Genomic DNA, 26,033 nt, shown 5'->3' on the forward strand with positions numbered 1-26,033 from the left:
GATCAAGTCACTACCAAACCTCGTAGGATGACGAGGATGCGTAATACTTCAGAGTAGTGCGTGATCCTGTCTTGGAAGTCATGTTGTTGGACAACGATGAACCTATGAGCTATGGAGAAGCGATGGTGGGCCCATATTCCGACAAATGGTTAGAAGCCATGAAATCCGAGATAAATGGAACTTTGAGAAGAAGACGGACGTGGACGGTAATGTTACCGTCTATGAAGCTCGACTTGTGGCAAAGAGTATTTCCACAAGTTCAAGGAGTTGACTACGATGAGATTTTCTCATCCGTAGCGGTGCTTAAGTCTGTCGGAATCATGTTAGCATTAGCTGCATTTATGAAATCTGGCAGATGGATGTCAAAACAAGTTTCCTTACCAGTTTTTCGTAAGGAAAGGTTGTATGTGATACAATCAGAAAGGTTTTGTCGATCCTAAGGATGCTAAAAGGTATGCTAGCTCCAGCGATCCTTCTAAGGACTGGAGTAAGCATCTCGGAGTTGGAATGTACACTTTGATGAGATGATCAAAGATTTTGGATTTATACAAAGTTTATTAGAAACTTGTATTTACAATAAAGTGAGTGGGAGCGCTACAACATTTCTGATAAGTATATGTGAATGACATATTGTTGATCCGAAATGATGTAAAATTTCTGGAAAGCATAAAGGGTTGTTTGAAAGGAGTTTTTCAAAGGAAGACCTGGATAAAGCTGCTTACACATTGGGCATCAAGATCTATAGAGATAGATCAAGACGCTTGATGATACTTTCAAAGAACGCACACCTTGACATGATTTTGAAAGAGTTCAAATAGATCAGCAAAGAAGGAGTTCTTGGCTGTGTTACAAGGTGTGAGTATTGAGTAAGACTCAAGACCTGACCACAGCAGAAGAAAGAGAAAGGACGAAGGTCGTCCCCTATGCTTCAGACGTAGGCTCTACAGTATGCTATGCTGTGTACCGCACATGAAGTGTGCCTTGCCATGAGTTGGTCAAGGGGTACAATAGTGATCCGGGAATGGATCACATGACAGCGGTCGAACTTATCCTTGGTATCTACTGGACTAAGGAATTTTCTCGATTATGGAGGTGAAAAGGAGTTCGTCGTAAAGGGTTACGTCGATGCGAACTTTGACACTAATCCGGATGGCTCTGAGTAGTAAACCGGATTCGTATAGTAGAACAATTATTTGAAATGGCTCCAAATAGCGCGTGGTAGCATCCACAAGATGACATAGATATTCATAAAGCACACACGGATCTGAAAGGTTCAGACCCGTTGACTAATAACCTCTCTCACAAGCATAACATGATCAAACCAGAACTCATTGAGTGTTAATCACATAGAGATGTGAACTAGATTGTTGACTCTAGTAAACTCTTGGGTGTTTGGTCACATGGTGATGTGACCTGTCAGTGTTAATCACATGGTGATGTGAACTAGATTATTGACTCTAGTGCAAGTGGGAGACTGTTGGAAATATGCCCTAGAGGCAATAATAAATAGGTTATTATTATATTTCCTTGTTCATGATAATCGTTTATTATCCATGCTAGAATTGTATTGATAGGAAACTCAGATACATGTGTGGATACATAGACAACACCATGTCCCTAGTAAGCCTCTAGTTGACTAGCTCGTTGATCAATAGATGGTTACGGTTTCCTGACCATGGACATTGGATGTCGTTGATAACGGGATCACATCATTAGGAGAATGATGTGATGGACAAGACCCAATCCTAAGCCTAGCACAAGATCGTGTAGTTCGTTTGCTCAGAGCTTTTCTAATGTCAAGTATCACTTCCTTAGACCATGAGATTGTGCAACTCCCGGATACCGTAGGAATGCTTTGGGTGTGCCAAACGTCACAACGTAACTGGGTGGCTATAAAGGTGCACTACGGGTATCTCCGAAAGTGTCTGTTGGGTTGGCACGAATCGAGACTGGGATTTGTCACTCCGTGTAAACGGAGAGGTATCTCTGGGCCCACTCGGTAGGACATCATCATAATGTGCACAGTGTGACCAAGGAGTTGATCACGGGATGATGTGAGTTACGGAACGAGTAAAGAGACTTGCCGGTAACGAGATTGAACAAGGTATAGGGATACCGACGATCGAATCTCGGGCAAGTAACATACCGATGGACAAAGGGAATTGAATACGGGATTGATTGAATCCCCGACATCGTGGTTCATCCGATGAGATCATCGTGGAACATGTGGGAGCCAACATGGGTATCCAGATCCCGCTGTTGGTTATTGACCGGAGAACGTCTCGGTCATGTCTGCATGGTTCCCGAACCCGTAGGGTCTACACGCTTAAGGTTCGATGACGCTAGGGTTATAGGGAAAGTATGTACGTGGTTACCGAATGTTGTTCGGAGTCCCGGATGAGATCCCGGATGTCACGAGGAGTTCCGGAATGGTCCGGAGGTAAAGGTTTATATATGGGAAGTCCTGTTTTGGTCACCGGAAAAGTTTCGGGTGAAATCGGTAATGTACCGGGACCACCGGGAGGGTCCCGGGGGTCCACCAAGTGGGGCCACCAGCCCCAGAAGGCTGCGTGGGCCAAGTGTGGGAGGGGACCAGCCCCAGGTGGGCTGGTGCGCCCCCCACCAAGGCCCAAGGCGCATGGGAGAGTGGGAGGGGGCAAACCCTAGGTCCAGATGGGCCTTAGGGCCCATCTAGTGGGGCGCCCCCCCTCTCCTCCCCTTGGCCGCCCCCCCTTGATGGGATCTAGGGCTGGCTGCCTCCTCTTGGGGGTGGAAACCCTAAAGGGGGCGCAGCCCCCTTTCCCCCTATATATACTTGAGGTTTGGGCTGCCATAGACACATGAGAACGTCTCCTTTTGGTGCTGCCCTACCCCTCTCCCTCCTCCTCCTCTCCCGCGGTGCTTGGCGAAGCCCCGCGGGATTGCCACGCTCCTCCATCACCACCACGCCGTCGTGCTGCTGCTGGATGGAGTCTTCCCCAACCTCTCCCTCTCTCCTTGCTGGATCAAGGCGTGGGAGACGTCACCGGGCTGCACGTGTGTTGAACGCGGAGGCACCGTACTTTCGGTGCTTAGATCGGAATCAACCGCGATCTGAATCGCTACGAGTATGACTCCCTCATCCGCGTTCTTGCAACGCTTCCGCATCGCGATCTACAAGGGTATGTAGATTCACTCCCCTTCCCCTCGTTGCTAGATTACTCCATAGATTGATCTTGGTGATGCGTAGAAAATTTTGAATTTCTGCTACGTTCCCCAACATAGGGTTTCCAACCAGGGGGCGCATGCCACCTCGGGGGGCAACGGCTCCCTAGGGTTTCCAACCCTAGGCGCCTTGGGCCCTTGGGTGGGGCGCACCAGCCCACCAGGGGCTGGTTCCCACGCCAGTTCAGCCCATGGGGCCCTCCGGGATAGGTGGCCCCACCCGTTGGACCCCCGGGACCCTTCCGGTGGTCCCGGTACAATACCGGTGACCCCCGAAACTCTCCCGGTGGCCGAAACTGGACTTCCTATATATAAATCTTTACCTCCGGACCATTCCGGAACTCCTCGTGACGTCCGGGATCTCATCCGGGACTCCGAACAACTTTCGGTTAACCGCATACTAATATCTCTACAACTCTAGCGTCACCGAACCTTAAGTGTGTAGACCCTACGGGTTCGGGAGACACGTAGACCTGACCGAGACAACTCTCCGGTCAATAACCAACAGCGGGATCTGGATACCCATGTTGGCTCCCACATGCTCCACGATAATCTCATCGGATGAACCACGATGTCGAGGATTCAATCAATCCCGTATACAATTCCCTTTGTCTATCGGTACGTTACTTGCCCGAGATTCGATCGTCGGTATCCCAATACCTCGTTCAATCTCGTTACCGGCAAGTCACTTTACTCGTTCCGTAATGCATGATCCCGTGACTAACTACTTAGTCACATTGAGCTCATTATGATGATGCATTACCGAGTGGGCCCAGAGATACCTCTCCGTCATACGGAGTGACAAATCCCAGTCTTGATCCGTGCCAACCCAACAGACACTTTCGGAGATACATGTAGTGTACTAGCCACCCAGTTACGTTGTGACGTTTGGTACACCCAAAGCATTCCTACGGTATCCGGGAGTTGCACGATCTCATGGTCTAAGGAAATGATACTTGACATTAGAAAAGCTTTAGCAGACGAACTACACGATCTTGTGCTATGCTTAGGATTGGGTCTTGTCCATCACATCATTCTCCTAATGATGTGATCCCGTTATCAATGACATCCAATGTCCATGGTCAGGAAACCGTAACCATCTATTGGTCAACGAGCTAGTCAACTAGAGGCTCACTAGGGACATGTTATGGTCTATGTGTTCACACATGTATTACGATTTTCGGATAACACAATTATAGCATGAACAATAGACAATTATCATGAACAAGGAAGTATAATAATAACCATTTTATTATTGCCTCTAGGGCATATTTCCAACAGCAATGACCACCACAAATCATTCCCCAACCCTCCTCTCCACTTTATACAATTGGCCGAAAGCACCCCATTTGCTACAATTTCACAGAGACACTCTCAACCACTACCACCGCCAGGCTTGACATGAGAAGACCGGGCCAACCCTCACCGGAAGGCCCGACCCACACCAGCCAACCCATCCAGTGCATGACCCGCTCCTAGTTAGGAGCACCCACAAAAATCAATCGATGTAATCAAACCTGGGAGCTCCAATCTCAAGGAGCTTAGTGAATCCAAGGATTTAGGCCTGACACCATCTTTTGCATTGCATGGACCTGGAAAGTACAAGGTATGCTAAATATTTAGACAACAATTGCTAAGTTTTCACAGAACGCATGTACCTGTAGAACCATTTCACAGTGTAGAAGAGATGATCATGAAAGCAGTTTTTCTAACGTTCGAATATCATTGATGCTACACTAAAGCTAGATATCGGCCCTTCTCCCTCCCCCCCCCCCCCCCCCCCAAAAAAAAAGAATGAATGAAGGCGAACACGGTAAATTTCTTTCAATCTAAGAGTAAGGAAGTTTATATAGATGCCTAATGTCAGAAATAATTATAAATATGCACCACAAAAATTGTTCTTCCACTACTAAAAGGCAGCATAGAGGACATCGATTCGGATTTGGAAGATATAAATCGTCTCAAGGCCTGAAAAAATCTAAATAGTTTTGCGTGTGCAAAGAGCAATTCAGAGTAACCACCCCCTTACTATAATATGGAATAAACACTACACAGGAAAACATCTAAAAAGAGTTACAAAGTAAAACATCTACAAAATGACCGCACAAAAAAAACCATGAAGTAGGCAAAGAAATGAACAATTAACCTAGACCTCAGTTAGAATGCAAGCACTAGTGCATGCTTAGCCCAACTGATAGGGTGCAAGCAAAATAGAAATTCTATGGCAGCTCTCCGATTGCCCCTGCATTTCCTAATTGCTAAAATTCTTATGTAGGATAGAGAAAGCTTTTATTGTTGTTAAAATATTTACATAGGTTAGAGATTCCCATGGTTGCAATTCTTAAAATCTTACTATCGTACTTCCTGTTGTGTGCATATCAGTCCGTTACTCAAAGAAGCTGATAAGTAATATTAAATGGTGATGTACTTGCTTGTTATGTTATCCCAAAGAATATGATATATTTGAAGCATGATCCATTCCATTTTACTTTGATGTTGGGAATGTCCAAACTTGTACCCTCTTTTGGATTATTAGTATTTGATGAGTAATCCAAATTATTTGAAGCAATTTTATGTAAATATACATTATTAGAAACCTCTTTTTATGACTGTATTCCATAGTTGTGCTATGAAACAATCACTATTGGAATCGCTTGAATGATAAAAATAGTTTAACATAGAGCAAGTGAACCTGCTACCTAAAAGTGTGGAATGTAAACTTTCTAATGCTCCAGCACATACTTCAGTAATGTTAACAATCTTATGGGAAAAGGTATTCAGGACGCAAGAAATGACCCAACTATTTAGTGGTTGGTTTTTCGATTGAGTAAACAAAACTAACTTTATTACCTACCTTAACTGAGCTTGTATTTCTCGGGTGAGTAATCTGAAGGAGATATGCTGACAGTAAAACACACTCAATAGTATTGCAAGTAACATGTATCGACGCATCATATACTTGTAAATTTTAAGAAAGGGGTCATATTGTATGTGCAACCTTTTGCTTCCAACAAAAAATAAATAAAAAGATAAAAAGGGACCCTGATAAGTACCACACGTGTGGCAAGAACACATGGCAACCCCGAACGTTTTTTATGGTAAGTTTTGTGACGCGAGGATGGTAACCTTAGTTGTCAAGCATGGCAACTTCTGTTTGGATGGCAAGTTTCAATTTTTTTGGGGGGTTTGCCATTTATTTTTGGATGGCAACTTTAGTTGTAAAAAACATCAGGGCCAGAGTGTGGCACTTTTCATTTGCGAAAGTCAAAGCAAGTAAAGTTTGAGAAAGACAATAAGGGCATCTCCAACGCCGACCCTCAAATCGTCCGCGTACATCCAGACCACGGAAGCTATCCAACATGACCCTGTCCGTTGAGCAGTCCGGACCACGTTTTCCCCGCAAACCAGAACCAAACGCGGGGGCTTTGCTGGAGTCTGGACATCCTCATGACAAACCAAAAGCCGCCACGTACCCGCCTCTTCATCTCGGATGGCGGAAAGCCACCGACTGTTGTTATTAATTGGCAAAAGGCTAGCATGTTAAAAGCTCGATGGTGATTAGTATTTGGGCATTTGACGGAAGCTTTGCAAATATTTTTGGGCATTCTTGGGAAGGTTACTTCTTGCCATATCATTAGCATTTGGAAAGGGGATTAGTTTTCTATTAAGGTTCTTTATCACACGTTAGCGGAATGACAGAAGCTTTGTAAATAGATTTGGCCATTTGGCGGAAGGTTTCAAAATGACCAAGCCCATTTGGCGGAAGGTTTATGATTAGCAAGGTGAACGGTTTTTTATTTGGCGGAAGAAAGCTAGTTCACTGGCGGAAGCTAAGCAAGCAACCTTGTTTTTGCCGAAGCTACATTAGCGCATGGATTAATAGCCTTCCGTCTGACAAAAAGCTATTAATCATAATTTTTAAAGGGAATCACGTAGTTATTTGGCGATTGGATGGCCGGCTCTTGCATCAGTGTCCGCGGACTGGTCCCCCTGTCCGCAGATGAATGGGGAGCAATTTTACGGGTCAACATTGAAGATGCCCTAATGGTCAGATCTTTGAGCTCGCGGACATGGGCGGGAGCGTCGAGCTTGCCGTACACCTCCTGATGGCCTGGGCGGCCCAGGTCAATAGCCCCACTGAAGGAAATATGCCCTAGAGGCAATAATAAAGTTGTTATTTATATTTCTTCATATCATGATAAATGTTTATTATTCATGCTAGAATTGTATTAACCGGAAACTTAGTACATGTGTGAATACATAGACAAACTAAGTGTCACTAGTATGCCTCTACTTGACTAGCTCGTTAATCAAAGATGGTTAAGTTTCCTAACCATGGACATGAGTTGACATTTGATTAACGGGATCACATCATTAGGAGAATGATGTGATTGACTTGACCCATTCCGTTAGCTTAGCACTTGATCGTTTAGTATGTTGCTATTGCTTTCTTCATGACTTATACATGTTCCTATGACTATGAGATTATGCAACTCCCGTTTACCGGAGGAACACTTTGTGTGCTACCAAACGTCACAACGTAACTGGGTGATTATAAAGGTGCTCTACAGGTGTCTCCGAAGGTACTTGTTGAGTTGGCGTATTTCGAGATTAGGATTTGTCACTCCGATTGTCGGAGAGGTATCTCTGGGCCCTCTCGGTAATGCACATCACAATAAGCCTTGCAAGCAATGTGACTAATGAGTTAGTTGCGGGATGATGCATTACGTAACGAGTAAAGAGACTTGCCGGTAACGAGATTGAGCTAGGTATTGAGATACCGACGATCGAATCTCGGGCAAGTAACATACCGATGACAAAGGGAACAACGTATGTTGTTATGCGGTTTGACCGATAAAGATCTTCGTAGAATATGTGGGAGCCAATATGAGCATCCAGGTTCTGCTATTGGTTATTGACCGGAGACGTGTCTCGGTCATGTCTACATAGTTCTCGAACCCGTAGGGTCCGCACGCTTAAAGTTCGGTGACGATCGCTATTATGAGTTTTTGTATTTTGATGTACCAAAGGTAGTTCGGTGTCCCGGATATGATCACGGACATGACGAGGAGTCTCGAAATGGTCGAGACGTAAAGATTGATATATTGGACGACTATATTCGGACACCGGAAGTGTTCCGGGTGATTTCGGAGGAAACCGTAGTGCCGGAGGGTTACCGGAACCCCCCGGGAGAAATAGTGGGCCTTATGGGCCTTAGTGGAGAGAGAGAGGGCTGGCCTAGGGCAGGTCGCGCGCCCCTCCCCCTCTGGTCTGAATTGGACTAGGAGAGGGGGGGCGGCGCCCCCTTTCCTTCTCCCTCTCCCCCTTCCTTTCCCCTCCTAGTAGGAGTAGGAAAGAGGGGAGTCCTACTCCTACTAGGAGGAGGACTCCTCCTGGCGCGCCATAGAGGGCTGGCTGGCCTCTCCCTTGCTCCTTTATATACGGGGGAAGGGGGGCACCTCTAGACACGCAAGTTGATCTGTTGATCTCTCCCAGCCGTGTGCGGTGCCCCCCTCCATCATAATCCACCTCGATCATATCGTAGCGGTGCTTAGGCGAAGCCCTGCGTCGGTAGCATCATCATCACCGTCATCACGCCGTCGTGCTGACGAAACTCTCCGGCGAAGCTTTGCTGGATCGGAGCTCGTGGGACGTCATTGAGCTGAACGTGTGCTGAACTCGGAGGTGCCGTGCGTTCGGTACTTGGATCGGTCGGATCGTGATGACGTACGAGTACATCAACCGCGTTGTGCTAACGCTTCCGTTTTCGGTCTATGAGGGTACGTGGACACACTCTCCCCTCTCATTGCTATGCATCACCATGATCCTGTGTGTGCGTAGGAATTTTTTTGAAATTACCACGTTCCCCAACACCCACCTCCCTTGTCAATGCCGCCAAAGCCTCGCGCCCTGGCTACCACCTTTAGTCTATCACCATTGTTATCCGTCACCATGCCAATATCCGTCACCATTGTTATCCGTCACCTTTAGTCTACCTCCTTCTCGGCCATGGCTAATCAAAAGTGAAGCCTCTGTTTTAACGGTGAGCTTTCCCGCAACCTTCTCCCAATTGTTATCCTCTTCCTCTTCCACTTCCTCCTACTTTGAGATTCCCTCTGGCTCCTGTTGCTATCTATCTGGTGCCGATTCGGTGGCACACAGGTAGCGTGGCAAATCCAGAGGAGGCGCAGACTTGGGCGAGTGGATCTGGCTGCGTACATGCGTCGGTGGCGAGGGAATGAAAGGGAGCTGCATCGTACAAGATGGGGAGACAAGGGGTCAAGACGTCGATTGGAGAGTGGCGGTTCGAGGAGAAAGTGTGTTATTTCCACCGGCTATTTTCCCCCATTGGTTTTCTTCGTGCACTTGCATGGACAGAGCCACACCACCCAGCCTCTTACAAATGGGGCACAACGGCGCGACTCAGTCAAAAATGTGCACTGAATGTCAAATTGGGGACCTCACTTGAGTGAGAGGGTTCCCAACCTCATGGAGCTTAAGCCTCCTTTGGTTTATAAAAATTCTGAAGGATAGAAATTTTGTAGGAAAAAAATTCCTTTGGAGCCCTTTGTTTTGTAGGAACATATTTCTATTCCTATGTATGATAGGTTCACATTTGAAAGGAATTTTTTTAGCCTAGATCCAATGGAAAATTTAGTATTCTATGAATCAAATGATATCTCTTTCCCTATAGAAATTGAGATGCATGTCATCGTATTTTCTATGGTTTTCCTATTTCCCATGATATTCTTATCCTATTAACCAAAAGAGGCCTAGTGATTTTAGAGATTGGCACATGCACGAGGGGGGCCTATATCAAATAATACCAGATTTAAATGATACCAGATACAATATTAATACCACTGCACAAGAAATGATATCGTGGTACCACTACACAATTTCCCGGTTTAAATGATACCGTGATACCACTACACAAAATTCAAATTAAAAAAAAATCGAGTACATTTGTGAATGTTCACAAGATATGTGTCTAAAATCTCTAAATACTTCAAATCCGATTTCGAGATATAGATAGAGAAACAAAAATGACAAATGTAGAGGTGAAGTAAGCCATTTTGCCTTTTTGTGACACTATTCATGCTATATATGCCCTTTTTATTTCATTATGTGTATTTTAAATTTGGGTTTGAAATTTCTAGGAATTATAGACGCATATCTTGTGAAGATTCATGATTTCCCCCCCTAAAGTTTGGAAACTTCAATTGAATTCCGTGCTGTGGCATCATCTAAAATATGTAAATTTGGATTTGAAATTTTTAGGAATTATAGACACCTTGCTTCAGTTACAAGCACGATGCACGTGCTGATGCTGGTGCCAGAAATAGGATGAGCAGCAGCTGCTGCATGTAAGCCTCTGCATGCGTCCGACCCTTACTGAGAACCTCACAATTCGTGGTAGCTTGAGAAACTAAGGTGACCGGTCAAAAATCAGAGACCCTCTGACCTCTGCAACTCCGAAGTCCCCGGGAGGAAAGCTCGACGGAAGTGAACACTTTCCCCCGTCTGTCGTCCTCCGTTCAGCTAGCTGCGCCTCAAGTTGCCATCTTCCTTCCTCAGAAGCAGAAGCAGAGCTCGCGCGGGAGGACGGCCTAGCGGCAGGGGATCCAGCATCAGCTAGCGCCCCCGGCCCGTGCTATGCGCCAGGATGGCCTCCACCGTCGCGCCCCTGAACGTCGACGTCGTTGCGGTGAACACCACGACGCAGAACAGCAATGCGTCGACGGCCACCAAGGCGTTCAACCCGGTGGTGTGCTACTCGCCCATGATGATGACCACCAACGGCATGTGGCAGGACGAGGGCGTGAACCCGCTCGAGTTCTCCCTCCCGCTCTTCATCGTCCAGGTGGCCGTCATCGTCATCACCACCCGCCTCCTCGTCCTCCTCCTCCGGCCCTTCCGCCAGCCGCGCGTCATCGCTGAGATCCTCGCCGGCGTCGTGCTGGGCCCGTCCATGATCGGGCAGAGCGAGCTGTGGGCCAGCCTGGTGTTCCCCGTGCGCAGCCTGCTCACGCTCGAGACGGTGGCGCACCTGGGGCTGCTCTTCTTCCTCTTCCTCGTCGGCCTGGAGATGGACGTCGACGTCATCCGCCGGTCCGGGGACAAGGCGGTGTTTGTCGCCATGGCCGGCATGGCGCTGCCCTTCTGCATGGGCATCGCCACCTCCTTCATATTCCGGCACCAGGTGTCCCGGAACGTGCACCAGACCTCCTTCCTGCTCTTCCTCGGCGTCGCCCTCTCCGTCACGGCCTTCCCCGTGCTCGCCCGCATCCTCGCCGAGATCAAGCTGCTCAACTCGGAGCTCGGCCGCACCGCCATGTCCGCCGCCATCGTCAACGACATGTGCGCCTGGATCCTGCTCGCGCTTGCCATCTCCATTTCGGAGGTGGACAGCACCGCGCTGTCGTCACTTTGGGTGCTCCTCGCCGGGGTCACCTTCGTGCTCTTCTGCTTCTACGCCGTGCGCCCCTTGATGTGGCGGATCATCCGCAGCATCCCCGAGGGCGACGACGTCAGCAACGCGCAGATCACCCTCATTCTCACGGGCGTCATGATCGCCGGCGCGTGCACCGACGCCATCGGCATCCACTCCGTCTTCGGCGCCTTCGTCTACGGGCTGGTCATCCCGAGCGCGCCGCTAGGCGTGACGCTGATCGAGAAGCTCGAGGACTTCGTCACCGGGCTCCTCCTCCCGCTCTTCTTCGCCATGAGCGGCCTCCGCACCAACGTTCGCATGATACGCGACCCCGTCACCGTCGGCCTGCTCGTGCTCGTGTTCGTGATGGCCAGCTTCGCCAAGATCATGGGCACCATCATCATCGCGGCGCTCTACGCCATGCCGTTCCGCGAGGGCATCGCCCTCGGCTTCCTCATGAACACCAGGGGGCTGGTGGAGATGATCGTGCTCAACATCGGGAGGGACAAGCAGGTGCTGGACGACGAGTCGTTCGCGGTGATGGTGCTAGTGTCGGTGGCGATGACGTCGCTGGTGACGCCGGTGGTGACCGGCGTGTACCGGCCGTCGCGGCGGCTCGTCGGCTACAAGCGGCGGAACCTGCAGCGCATCCGGCACGACAGCGAGCTCCGCATGCTGGCCTGCGTGCACACCACCCGCAACGTGCCGTCCGTGCTGTCGCTGCTCGAGCTCTCCAACCCGTCCAAGCGCTCCCCCATCTTCATCTACGCGCTCCACATCATCGAGCTCACCGGCCGAGCCTCCAACATGCTCGCCGCCGCGGCTGCCTCCTCCTCCAGCCGGACAAGCTCGTCCTCCGCCTTGCCCGCCACCACGGAGCACATCTTCAACGCCTTTGAGAACTACGAGAGGCTCACCGGTCAGTGCAAACAGTTGCCAATTGAAAACTCCATTAAAAATTTATACTTATATAGGATGATTAATCAAGGTGACAACATGTATACACAGGAGGCGTGTCCATCCAGACGCTGGCGGCGGTGTCGCCGTACCAGACCATGCACGACGACGTGTCGGTGCTGGCCGAGGACAAGCACGTGTCGCTCATCGTGATCCCTTTCCACAAGCAGCAGACGGTGGACGGCGGCATGGAGCCCATCAACCCCTCCATTAAATTATTCAACGAGAGCCTCCTGGCCACCTCCCCGTGCTCCGTGGCCATCCTCGTCGACCGCGGCCTGAGCGCCGCCGCGGCGCGCATGGCGACGGAGCACCGCGTGGCGCTCTTCTTCTTCGGCGGGCCCGACGACCGCGAGGCGCTCGCGTACGCGTGGAGGATGGTCGAGAACCCCGGGGTCGCCCTAACCATCTTGCGGTTCCTCCCGCCGGACTACCGGGCGGCGGCGCGGTCCTTCTCCGAGGCCTCCTACCGGTCGGCGGCGTCGGGCGGCATGGACCCGCGCGGGGCCGCGATGAGCGCGAGCACGGAGGGCAAGAGCGAGCTGCAGATGGACGAGGAGTACCTGGGCGAGTTCCGCGCGCGCAACCACGGCAACCCCACCATCACGTACGCGGACAGGCCGGTGACCAACAGCGAGGAGACGGTGGCCGCCATCCGGGGCATGGACAACAGCGCGCACGAGCTGTACATCGTGGGCCGGCGCCCCGGCGAGGCCGGATCGCCGATGACGGCGGCGCTGGAGGACTGGATGGAGTCGCCGGAGCTAGGGCCCATCGGCGACATGCTCGTGTCGTCGGACTTCTCCATGGCGGTGTCGGTGCTGGTGGTGCAGCAGTACGTGGTGGTCGGCGCGCCCATGGCCGCGGCCGTGCCCGGCCCCGGCAGCGACCCGGTGCGCCAGTACGTGGGCAACGCCAACCAACGGTCCGGCGCGTACCGGGCGAGCACGGCGTCGTCGGCGAGGGATAGCAGATGGTCTAATGACACCGTAGGATTCTGAGGCGCGCGTAGGGGGTCTTCGGCTGTGGTGTGATTTCGGGGGATTTCGTGTCCCTGTAGTGAGTGTAAGTGTGTAACAGTATTGTTCTTTCAGACTCGCTTCGTGTAGTGTGTGAGGTTGTAGCTGCATTGTACTGCTCTGTTATGTGACGTGAACGCTGAGATTATTGGCTTACTCATCAACAATTTCCAGGTGATCAATCTCCGAACCAGATAAATTAGCACTTTAGCTAGATGTAAGTTGACTGATTTTCTAATTAGGGTCAGTCGGTTTTTTATTTACCATTGATCGCTGCTCCAAGATGCGTGCGCGCTCTTCGTTTTTTTTCTGTTGGTGTACTGTCATGTTTTGGGCTGAAATGTTCCGACTGACCACTGTTTCGGCTCAGTCGTTCCGTACTAGGCTGAAGCCCGTTACACGATTTCTTATAGGCTTGTTTGTATGCATTGTCGCTTCTGCTTTTTTTCTTCTATTTTAGTTGGTAAGTTTATGGGTAGTTTTGGGATGTTGAATCAAAATATTTTGATTCTATTTTAGTTTTTATTTTATTTTCCTTCTTCTTTAAGTGTAATTATGTGTTTGCTGTTTGCAAATTTTGTCATTTTGTTTCTTTTGGAAGTGTAATATCAATGTCACTAATTCATTCTTTCTTAGAAAAGTTTATTAATTTATTTAAGGGTAATACCAATGCCACTGATTCATTTGTTCTTATTAGGAAAATTTTTGCTGTGAAATTGCACTATTATATGCTTATTCTTGCATATTATTAAAAATTACAATTTCTGTATAAATTATGTGCGAATTTTTTCATATTTATTATTTTAATATCAATGGCACTAATTTATTTTCCTTATAAAACATCATTATTTCATTTTTTATTTTATTATATCTGTACAGAAAACTAGACATATTAATTGAACTGTAACTCCGTATATATAAACATACCTATGTCTTTCCTCATCATCCTCATGCGAAGATTAATTGAGTTGCATTAGATCGATCAATCAAAACTTACACACATAAGACATATCTATGAACTCCTAAAGAACAACAAAATAGAAAGAAGCTACGGTCCAGTTGATGTAGACGGTGGGCATACGGCAATGTCAGACGCTCGGATATTGGTGACGGTCATGGCAAAGGCGTCCATGCCAACAACTTTAGCGAGAGGACTGCACTGCTGACCAAGGGCAACCATTTTAAACAAGTAGTCGACATGACGTTTAAGGAACATATGTTAAATGGTAATCTTATTGGGAGTCGTCCAAATGGACCAGCAGAAAGCACCGAAAGCTGACCAGAACACACGAATAAACTGTCCCGAAAGGTCTCAGAAAAAAAATCTGAACTGACTAGCGAAGCTCTTTGGATTCTAGGTTACGTTCAACAACAACCAAACACAAAGCGAGGTCACAGATAAAAAGAATGTGTTTTGAGCTTTCATCCTCACAAAAAGAGAATAGCCTGGAGCTACATTGCTATGTCTTTTGATGATTTGATCGCTAGGCGGGAGGCAACGTATGATTGCTAGCCAAAGAAAAGTCTTAACTTTAAGGGGAATTCTCGGCCGCCACAAGTCCCTAAACCAATTAGAATGGCGCCCCTAAATAAGCTTCAAGTAGAGATTTAACAGAAAATGTCTAAAGGGAGAGTGAGGCCACAAGATCTGATCCCGGTCTCCGAGAGCATAGGGAAAAGGGTAGTAAGATCCTTCCAATTCGCCAACCCTGCAGCGGACAAAGCCCAGCGTAGGCCAAGGTCCCAGTTATTCGCTGCAAGCTCCGAAATAGAGATCGCCTGGTTGGAGCAGTAAGAAAACAAAATACGAGAAGCATGACAGAGGAGGGCCTCCCTTACCACTCGAGGCTGAAGTCCACCGAGGTGCCCGAACTAACCAAGAATTTGATGAAGCTCCGAAATTCATCACATACTTTAATTATGAATTATCAAAATTGAGATCTGCCCCTCGGGAAGGCGTTGAGAGGTGGACATGAAGGGGAAATATTTAGCTTTTGCGAATTTTAAGCCATAGGGAGTCTGATGAATCAGGATGGATGTGCCACCATCATTTCATAGTTGGACATTTGTTCATAATGGCGCATTAATAATGCCCAAACCCCCTCTTGGGATGGCACATGATATTCCACTTAAACATCCAATATTTCCTCTTGTTATTGACATTGTTCTAACAGAAAGTGCTCCGGTCCATGTCGAAGAAGGCATGATTGCAATCATAGAGATGATAAAAGTGCACGATGAAGGTGGGCAAGCTAGACAAGGAGTTAATAAGGATTGGTGTTGTCCCCTGATGACCCACAAGTATAGGGGATCACAACAGTTTTTGAGGGTAGTATTTCACCCAAATTTATTGATTCGCCACAAGGAGAGCCAAACAATATTTATCAGCCTTAGCAGTTGAGTTGACAATTCAACCACACCTGAGAAGTCACTTCCTTGCGACAATTTATTAGTAGAACAGTAATTTGATAGTAGTTGGAAATTTGAAATAGTAGTAGCAATAGTAACAGTAAAATAGTAGCAGTTTTATAGCAATTGGAACATCAACGATAATAGTGATTCGAGCAAAGACAATATTATGAAAATCGTAGGCATGGAGTAGCGATGGATATTTGGATGACATTCATCATGTAACAGTCACAATCAAGAGCGATACACAATAGCTCCAATTCATCAATCATATATAGGGATGTCTTCCATATATAGTCATACACTCATACGTGCTTGAGGTAAGAACTCGCATGACATCTTTTATCCTACCCTCCCGTGCCAGTGGGGTCCTTATGGAAACTAAGGGTAATTAAGGCACTTCTTTTAATAGAGAACCGGAATGAACCATTAACACATGGCGAATACATGAACTCCTCAAATTACAATCATCCCCAGAGCGTATCCCAATTATTGTTACCCCTGAGTCTATGATACAGAACAATATGAGGTGCATATAATTTGCAGATAGGATCAAGAACTCAAATATATTCATGAAAATATAAAAGATTCAGATCTGAAGTCATGGAACTAGGGCCCTAGTGCTAAGCATTAAGCATAGCAAAGTCATAGCAACATCAATCTCGGAACCTATTGGATACTACGGATCAAGCCCTAATAATGACTCGATTACATGACAAATCTCATCCATCTTCATCTACCTCCAGCATGCCTATGATGAAATTACTCACACCCGGTGGCAAGCATCATGAAATTGTTGATGGAGAAGGGTTGATGATGATGATGATGGAGACGAATCCCCCTCTTCAGAGCCCCAGACGGACTCCTAACCAGGCCTTCCGATGAAGAACAGGAGGTGGCGGCGGCTCGGCATCGTAAAACACGGTGAAACTTTCTCTCTGATTGTTTTCTTGGGAAGGCGGTACTTATGGACTTGGAGATAGGGTAATCGGAGGCTCGAGGGTCCCACAAGCTCAGATGGTGCGTGCCCCCAAAGCTTATGGCTCTCTGGTGGCCCCTGTTGGTGTCAAAAAGGCGGATCTCGGGTAGGGGGTCCCGGACTGTGCGTCTAAGGCGGATGGTAACAGGAGGCGGGGGACAAGATGTTTACCCAGGTTCGGGCCCTCTCGATGGAGGTAATACCCTACTTCCTGCTTGATTGATCTTGATGATATGAGTATTACAAGAGTTGATCTACCATGAGATCGTAGAGGCTAAACCCTAGAAGCTAGCCTATGGTATGATTGTTGTTGTCCTACGGACTAAAACCCTCCGGTTTATATAAACACCGGAGGTGGCTAGGGTTACACAGAGTCGGTTACAAGGGAGGAGATCTACATATATGTATTGCCAAGCTTGCCTTCCATGCCAAGGAGAGTCCCATCCGGACACGGGTCGAAGTCTTGAGTCTTGTATCTTCATAGTCCAACAGTCCGGCCAAAGGATATAGTCTGGCTGTCCGACGACCCCTAATCCAGGACTCCCTCAGTAGCCCCTGAACAAGGCTTCAATGACAATGAGTCCGGCGCGCAGATTGACTTCGGCATTGCAAGGCGGGTTCCTCCTCCGAATACTCCACAGAAGTTTTTGAACACAAGGATAGTGTCCGGCTCTGCAAAACAAATTCCACATACCACCGTAGAGAGAATAATATTTCCACAAATCTAATCTGCTGACAGCTTTTCATAACGCGACATACTGCCGTGGTCTGGTCATGACGAACCATTTTTCCGAGCCTGCCACTGCACGTGTTGCGAGGCGGTTTTATTGGCACGTCCTGTCGAAGCAGAGATCGTGTCCCTTTTTTCACGGGATTCTCATCAATACGGGTATGGTAACCCAATCGTGCCTATTGGTATGACTCTCAATTTTAGGCAAGTCCCAAACGGCCACGCGGAGGACGCTTGATATTCATCCTCTTTATAAAGGGTCCTAGGCTTGTCCCCTTCTTCTCGCGCTCAATCAAATCCTTCCCCCACCTCGAGTTCCAACACCCAAGGCTCAGGCTAGGCGCTTCGGACCTACAATCATGTCCGGATCCAACCTTCAAGGTCGGTGGATGCCCTCCTCTGTCATAGAGGAGGACATCAAGAAGCTAAGAGAAGCTAGGTATTTGACCGGCGAAATCTCGCACAGGCTGCCTGCTCGAGGGCAGGTCATTCCCGCTCCCGAACCTGGCGAGAGTGTCGTATTCGTCTCCCACTTCCTACGAGGGCTAGGTTTTAGTCTAGATCCCCTTGTCAGAGGGCTCATGTTCTACTACAGGCTCGATTTCCATGATCTGGCCCCGGATTCCATCCTTCACATCTCGTCATTCATTGTCGTGTGTGAAGCCTTCCTCCGCATTACCCCACACTTCGGCTTATGGCTCAAGACCTTCAATGTGGAGCCGAAGATGATTGATGGGCGACACGCAGAGTGCAGAGGTGCCGTAATAAGCAAAGGCGCCGACGTTCCATGGCCAAAGGGTTCCTTCCCGGAGGTTTCCAGTTTATGGCAACGGGAGTGGTTTTATATCACAGCTCCCCGGGGTACTAAGTGGGTAGCCGCCCCTGCCTTGCACTCGGGCCCCCCGCCACAACTAGCGTCATGGGTCAACAAGGGGCTGGACTGGGGGCCAGTAAATGATGTGCCGACATTGCAGAGTCGCATCCGAGATCTCCTCGAGAGAGATGTCAGCCTTGTTAAGGTAATGAGAGTCATGCTAGTTCGTCGAGCCCTGCCTTGCAAACGTCGACCTCTCCGTATGTGGGAGTTCAACCCGGAAGGACCGCGAAGTATTCGGCACTTCTTCGACGTGACGCTCGAAGAGATGTACAGATCGTTCTTCGGATCACAAATAGAGTGTCCGGACACCTCCGAGGATGCGGGTCTGAACTGCAATCGTCCAGACAATCAAGTAAGTAATTCCGCAGCCGAACACTTGTCTTTTAATTTATCACAACATCATTCTAAAAAGTCGCCTTTTGACCAGGACTGGATAAAAAGGGCGAAGATGATCAGGTGTCCGCCCCCCTTCCCGAGGGCTCACCGGATCATGTACTAGCCAGGATGCTTGAGCTTGCGCCTTATCAAGCGCCATCAGGGGAAGATAAAGGGAGGAACAAAGAAGCCGAGAGCGAGCCTCACTCACTATTCATCCAAACTGGGGGAATCAGTGCCTCCGCGAAGGAGGATAACCGGGGGGAAGAATCTAAAATTCCCTCTCCCTAGGGAAGGAAGAGGACCACCTCTGAAGACTTGGAAGTAATGGTCTCCAAGCGAGGAAGGAAACCTTTGTCAGATGGTCCTACCTCGGAGGGCATCCTTACCGCACAGTATCCGCAAGGGGACCAGCCCTCTACCGAGCTGTAAGTAAACAAAAGTAATTTATAGTAAATATATCCTGCTTCATTTCCAAGAACGATAACCGAGGTGTGTGTCTTGTAGTTCGGATCATAGCCCTTCTCGACAGAGTTCGTCTTCGGGGGATCTTCTTTCGGAGATGATGGAGAGCGAAACACATCCCCGTGCCTCCCCGCCTCATGAAGCGGGCGACCCTGAGGTGTCGTCACGGAGGATTTCTCCTGATCCGCCAAGGCCAGAAGGTAAACCTTCGGCCACCCGAAGTCCGGGGTATTCGGCTCCTAAGGAGAGCAACAGAAAGAGTCCGAAACTTTCCGGTGTGCGACCAGACGTACTGATGAATCTTCTGGAGCAAGCGGCTATCTCAGAAACGCATCGTATGCTAATGGGTACGGTGGTTGAGAGGATTTCATCCGCCGAAAGCGGGTTGCATGAAGCTTTTATGAGTCTGCTGAAAGGCTTTGAGGTACGTAAAGTAATATTTTTTTTTTGACGATACCTCACACGCTAGGTGTGGCCTATGCAGATAGTAGCCCCTGAGACTCTGGTTGCTGTCGAAAAAGACGAAAAATAGAGGATCATAGTCCCAGGTGATAACCGTGCTGCTTTCATGTGCAGGTGGCTGAGGGTCCGGTGGCTAGCCGGACTGGTGAGTTTGCCGAACTGAAGCGGCAACTTGATGCGGCAGATGCCGACATCGTGCTTGTAAACAAGCGGCTTGAGGAGGCACAAGGTATGTATTCTCCTAGGATATATACATATTAAGAGGAGCATGATGCTAGTATCTGTAATATGCTGTGACTGCAGATGGAGCTGTCGCCGTGGAGACCCTTCGGGCAGAACTTGCCCGAGCCAAGGAACAAACCAGGAAGAGTGATGCGGCCGCCCTAAAGGCGGTCGAAGAGCTAAGAGCCGAACAGGCTGCCCATTGCCAGAGCAAAGAGAAAATAGCCAAGATGGCTGTTGAGCTGAAAGATGCCGCCGGCGTGTATGAGCTTCTTGAAAAAGGAAAGCCAAGCGAAGGCGGCAGACCTGAAGGAGGCCATGGAAGCGGCCAAGGAAACCCGCTCCCAAATCAGAGCGGCGAAGGAGGAACTCCGTCAAGCCGGAGATATTGCGGCTGGGAAGCCCTTTTTGTTCCGGACGAGGTTTGGAGACCCGAAGTATGCCCCTCTGGATAAATTATGGAGTTCTGCAGACGCGTACTTGGATTTAGCAGCGAGTGCCGCTGATGCGACCAAGTTTTTCAAAGATCAGAAAGATCATGTAGTGGAAAGGTTGTTCTGGTCACAGTTCCGCACTCCAACGCGTCCGCTGCTGTTAAATGAACAAATGGCCGAGTTGGCCGAGCTCCATAGGTTGTCCGGACTTGCTATGAGGTCCGTCATGGATCACCTTTGGCCTTAGGGACCGAGGCCGAATAGTTATTTTGGTCTAGTGCAACAATTCCTTGGTGCTGTGCCGCATATCGACGCTGTGAAGAGGTCGGCGTGCATAGAGGGTGCGCGGATGGCTCTTGCCCGTGTCAAGACATACTGGGCAGAGATGGAGGCCACCGCTATTGCATCCCAGAGTTCGGCGGTAGGCCGGGTATTGGCCGAGCACTATTTTGAAGAAGACTTAGAAGGCGCTCGTTTAATAGAGGCTCAGTGCTCGAAGCGTATCATGTTCTAGAGACATGTATCCCAATTGTAAGAACAATGTTATTTGAATTATAAAGACTGTGTTTATACTTTTTCCTGAAAGTATGATTATGCCTCCTGTGCGGTCGTTTATATATATATACTGAAAGTTTGCAGTCGTCGGCTTCAGCCCCCACGCACATAATGGGGGGGGGGTGTTCGCAAAAGCGCGTCTTCACACTTGATCCAACGTCTTGGTCCATGAAGGAGGTGGTAGCGCGGCGAACGAGGCAATCGGACTATATTGCTTTAACACTTTCACTTAACCATAGGAGTTTGACAGTGGGACTACTATATAGCCCCTGGTACCTCCACGCTCATCCGAATACGGGGCGCGTACATACATTACCGGGAAACGGCCCTTCGTTAATGCGGAGGAATCCCGAAGATTCCGCTAAGTCATCGAGTGGTTGACCAGTCTCGCGCTTTATCATGATAGTCAGTTTTCGGCTTTCACTACTGAGGTGCTCGTCCGGATGAACCAGGGCACAATCGCAGTAGTTCTCCTGGTGCCACCTTAGCCGATAGAGCAGAACGTAAGGTAGCAAAACGCGGGAGCCGGGCAAACCCAACATTTGACCAAAGACATGATTCGGAGCTGATGCATATAAGGCCAAACTCGCGATGCCGAACACTCCCTAGGGTATTCGGTCTTTACAACATATACCGGGCTGAACAACGCCCTTGATAATGATCCCTGAGTGTCCAGGTACGTGCATCATTCTGACGTGGCGAAATGCCAATAACGTCAGCATCGCTCTCGGTTATGCTGAGTATCCGGAGGATGTGAAGCAACAAGAGGCAGTAAAAAAGGTTTACACAGGGTTTTAATCTAAAAAGAAACCTTTGAGCGGGGCCCTGCTGCACGTCTGCGCCTGTGTCTCCGTTGTGCCGTATCCTGGAAGGGTGTAGCACGATTACCATCTGTAAAAGAGAAGAACTTAGGTGAAAGTTGTCGTGCGAAAAATTGGTTATTCTCAATAAACCATTAAAAATCAAGATAAGTAAGGTCGAGCCGAACTGTAGTCCTTTTACATGCGGGAAGCCCCTGGTACCGCCTATGGGGGTATATCCATCAAACCAATCTCAGGTTTACCTAAGCTGTTACAGCTAGTGATGCATCGGACTCGTCTAGCCGTGTCCACGGTCTTGACGACCGATCGTTTATTCTGATTGGAGGGGCCGTTTAGTGTTCGGTTGCTAATGCTGCCACACGTTCTTCCGCGCGCAAGGAATGCTCAATATTTCCGCTAATTGTGATGATGCAACGTGGACCGCGCATCTTAAGCTTAAGGGAAGCGTAATGCGGTACTGCGTTAAAACGAGCGAAAGCTGTTCTTCCGAGTAGTGCTTGATAGCCGCTTCGGAATGGAGCGATGTCGAAGGTTAACTTTTCACTTCGGAAGTTGTCGGGAGAACGGAATACAACCTCTAGTACTAGAGAGCCCGTACAGTGGGCCTCTGTGCCTGGTATTACTCCTTTAAAGGTAGTATTACTGTGGCTGATTCTTGTCGGGTCTATCCCCATTTTGCGGACTGTGTCCTGGTATATCAGATTAAGACTACTGCCGCCGTCCATAAGGACTTGGGTGAGATGGTATCCGTCGATAATTGGGTCTAGCACCAAGGCAGCCAATCCTCCCTGCCGGATACTTGTCCGGTGATCCCTGCGATCAAATGTGATGGGGCAGGCCGACCAAGGGTTGAATTTAGGGCTGACGGGCTCTACGGCACGTATGTCGCGGAGTGCATGTTTGCTTCTCCTCTTTGTCACATGATTCATGTTCACTGTTTTGACCTCTGGTGGGAATTTTTTCTGTCCCCCAGTGCTTTGCTGGCGAGGCTCATCCTCGTCTTCACTTGGTGTATCCCTCCCCTTGTGTTCGGCGTTTAACTTGCTGGCCTGCTTGAAGACCCAGCATTCTCTGTGGGTATGGTTTGCAGGTTTATCGGAGGTTCCATGAATCTGACATAATTTGTCTAGAATCTTGTTTAGGCTGGACGGTCCATCTCTGTTGCCTTTGAAAGGCTTTTTCCGTTGACCGGGTCGAGAGCCCCTAAATCTGGCGTTTACTGCCGTGTTGTCTGGGCTGTCTTCGTTATTCCGACGCTTGCTTTTACTACGTCGTGGTTTTCCATTACCATCCCTGACTTCAGATGTGCCTGGGTCGCTGGTGCTACTACGGGCTAGCCAGCTATCTTCGCCCGCGCAAAAGCGGGTCATAAGGCTTGTTAGGGCTGCCATTGTCCTTGGTTTTTCTTGGCCGAGGTGTCTGGCGAGCCATTCGTCTCGGACGCTGTGTTTGAAAGCTGCTAAGGCTTCGGCGTCCGGGCAGTCGACGATTTGGTTCTTCTTAGTGAGGAATCTGTTCCAAAGCTTTCGGGCTGACTCTCCGGGCTGTTGAATTATGTGACTTAAATCGTCTGCATTCGGAGGTCGGACATAGGTCCCTTGAAAGTTGGCCCTAAAAGCATCCTCAAGCTCCTCCCAACTTCCAATTGAATTTTCGGGGAGGCTCTTCAGCCAGTGCCGAGCTGGTCCTTTCAGCTTGAGGGGCAAGTATTTGATGGTGTGGAGATCGTCTCCGCGAGCCATATGAATATGGAGGATGAAGTCCTCAATCCAGACCCCAGGTCTGTTGTTCCGTCGTACGCCTCTATGTTCACGGGTTTGAATCCCTCTGGAAATTCGTGATCCAGCACCTCATCGGTGAAACATAGGGGGTGCGCGGCACCCCTGTATTTGGATGTGTCATGGCGTTCTGACGGTTGTAGTATTCGGTTTGATTATGCGCTGGAGCGCGCTTCCTAGATCCATAGATGGATCTGGTCACGCCGGCCTTTTGATGCGAGTCCTCGCGTGGATCGTGTGCTGACTTATGTGCGGCCTCGTTAGCCGCCCTATCGCGGCCACGAGGTGGTCGATCCGACCGGTCGGCCGTTTTATTTTTCGGTTGTGTGGGCTCTAAGGCCTCATCATCGAATTCGGGCAGCAGCTTGCGCTTTGGATAGCTCTTTGTGTGGCGACTGCCACCATACTTTTCCTCAGTGTCGAGCACTTTGTTCCATCTACTGTTGAGCGTATTCTGCGCGGCCTTAAGCCTTTGCTTCTGCTTCTTCAGACTCCTCACGGTGGTAATAAGCCTTCTGCGGAGGTTCTCTTGTTCCAAGTGCCTTTCCGAGATGATGTGTGCATCCTCATCCAGACTGTTTTCCTCTCCGGAGGGAGGTTGATGAGCTTTATCCTCGGCGTCGCCGTGTTCGGACAGCGGATCCGTACTATGTTCGCCATTCTCTGGTTCATCCTGCTCTATCGCTGGGTCAATGTGGTCGTCGTTTCCTCTGGAGTCGACTGGGGTGTTATTTTCTCTTGCACTGTTATCGCTGTTTTTGCCGAGGCGGGATTTGGAGCGGCGCCTACGCCGTCGCTTTGGTTGCTTCTCGAGGGAGCTATCCTTTGCTGCATCCTTCCGTTCCTCGTCATTGTTTTCTCTGGGTGTATCCACCATATATATATATATATATATATATATATATATATATATATATATCGTGTGATGAATTGGCTATCCAGCGCCCTGTGGGCGGTGGTTCCTGTTCCTCTCCTGCATCATCGTCCATACCGTCGATGTCTTCGGAGTCGAAATCGAGCATGTCGGTTAAATCTTCGACACTGGCTATTAAGTGGGTGGTGGGTGGGGAGCGAATTTCTTCGTCGTCCGCATCCCATTCTAGCCGGACATAGTTTGGCCAAGGGTCTCCTGACAGGGAGAGAGACCTCAACGAGTTTAGCACGTCGCCAAGGGGCGAGTGCTGAAAGATATCCGCGGAGGTAAACTCCATGATCGGTGCCCAATCGGATTCGATAGGCACGAACGCAGGCGGCTCGGAGTCCATGGCCGGGGACGAATCCAACGGTTCGGCAACACGGGTCTCAGAGGAGGTGAAGTCAGTATTCGGCTCTATCGCCGCTGAGTGTGCGGCCTCCGTGGCGAGGTCCATCCACCCGTCCTCAAATGGCGCAATTTGTTCCGGATTGAGGGCCAGAGTAGTTGCAGGTGTGATCTCCCGAACACTGTCCGACGGCAGAGGTAAATCATGCTCGTCGTGATTGTGCGGCGCACCTGACATGGGCTCGAATCCGTCTGAAAGAACATGCGGTGCCCCCATGTTTGGTTTTGGTAATTGATGACAATCTCTATGGACTAATGGTTGCCTTGAGTTATATTTGAAGGATTTGTCCATAGGCATTTCTTGAAGTTCATGTGTTGGTTTCAAGGAGTTTCTGTGGTGACCAAGGTGTTATTAAGGAATTATCCAAAGATTGGTCATGTGAGAGTTGAGCTTATTGCAAGCATGTCTTGGAGAAGAAGATTGTGTGATCATTCATGTATATCTTCAAGACATCATCCAAATGAAGAGAGTTGAAAAGATTCATGGTTGATCAAGACTAAGTCAAGAGTGAATCAACTTGATCAACTCACAAAGCGTAGAAGATGTACCGAGAGGGATCAAGCGATCCCATGGTGTGGTGAGCATTGTCAATTACGCTTTGTGTACTAACCCATGATCTTCGTGAGAGTTCTTTGTGGGGTTAGGTTGCGGTGTGCAAGTTCAAGTGAAGCATCATGAAGAGATAAAATGCTTGAAGCTTGCCGTCCATTGTGGTGACAATGGACTTGTGAAGATGTTGCGGTGTGCAAGTTCAAGTGAAGCATCATGAAGAGATCAAATGCTTGAAGCTTGCCGTCTATTGTGGTGACAATGGACTTGTGAAGATGTGAGGAAGAGTGGCTCACCCATAGTGGAGCATGGGGGAGCAATCAACTAGTCTTCATCGAGCCAACGCAACCAAGAAAGGTGGTCCAACTTGAGGGAGTCAAGATCGTCATCATCTAGCTCAAGTGGACCATGTGCAAGGCAAAGGTTTGCTCTTGATAGGTT

The 26,033-nt window shown here is 48.9% G+C and overlaps 1 protein-coding gene across 1 annotated transcript; it reads left to right on the top strand.

Annotated features, from left to right (window-relative positions):
• The first annotated feature begins 10,422 nt into the window (after nt 1-10,422).
• Nucleotides 10,423-14,254, top strand: LOC109784069 (cation/H(+) antiporter 15-like). Its single transcript, XM_020342671.4, has 2 exons — nt 10,423-12,557; nt 12,647-14,254. The coding sequence occupies exons 1-2, from the start codon at nt 10,871-10,873 to the stop codon at nt 13,594-13,596; spliced, it is 2,637 nt and encodes an 878-aa protein (XP_020198260.1). The 5' UTR covers nt 10,423-10,870; the 3' UTR covers nt 13,597-14,254.
• Nucleotides 14,255-26,033: the final 11,779 nt, after the last annotated feature.

This window comes from Aegilops tauschii, chromosome 2 (assembly GCF_002575655.3).
Source record: "Aegilops tauschii subsp. strangulata cultivar AL8/78 chromosome 2, Aet v6.0, whole genome shotgun sequence".
Taxonomy (NCBI): domain Eukaryota; kingdom Viridiplantae; phylum Streptophyta; class Magnoliopsida; order Poales; family Poaceae; genus Aegilops; species Aegilops tauschii.

What these genes read in the sequence shown, in the direction of transcription:
- LOC109784069 (XM_020342671.4), top strand. Translation starts at nt 10,871, where the DNA reads ATGGCCTCCACCGTCGCGCCCCTGAACGTCGACGTCGTTGCGGTGAAC. An exon ending in GAACTACGAGAGGCTCACCG is followed by an intron (nt 12,558 to 12,646) that starts GTCAGTGCAAAC and finishes ATGTATACACAG; the next exon opens with GAGGCGTGTCCATCCAGACG.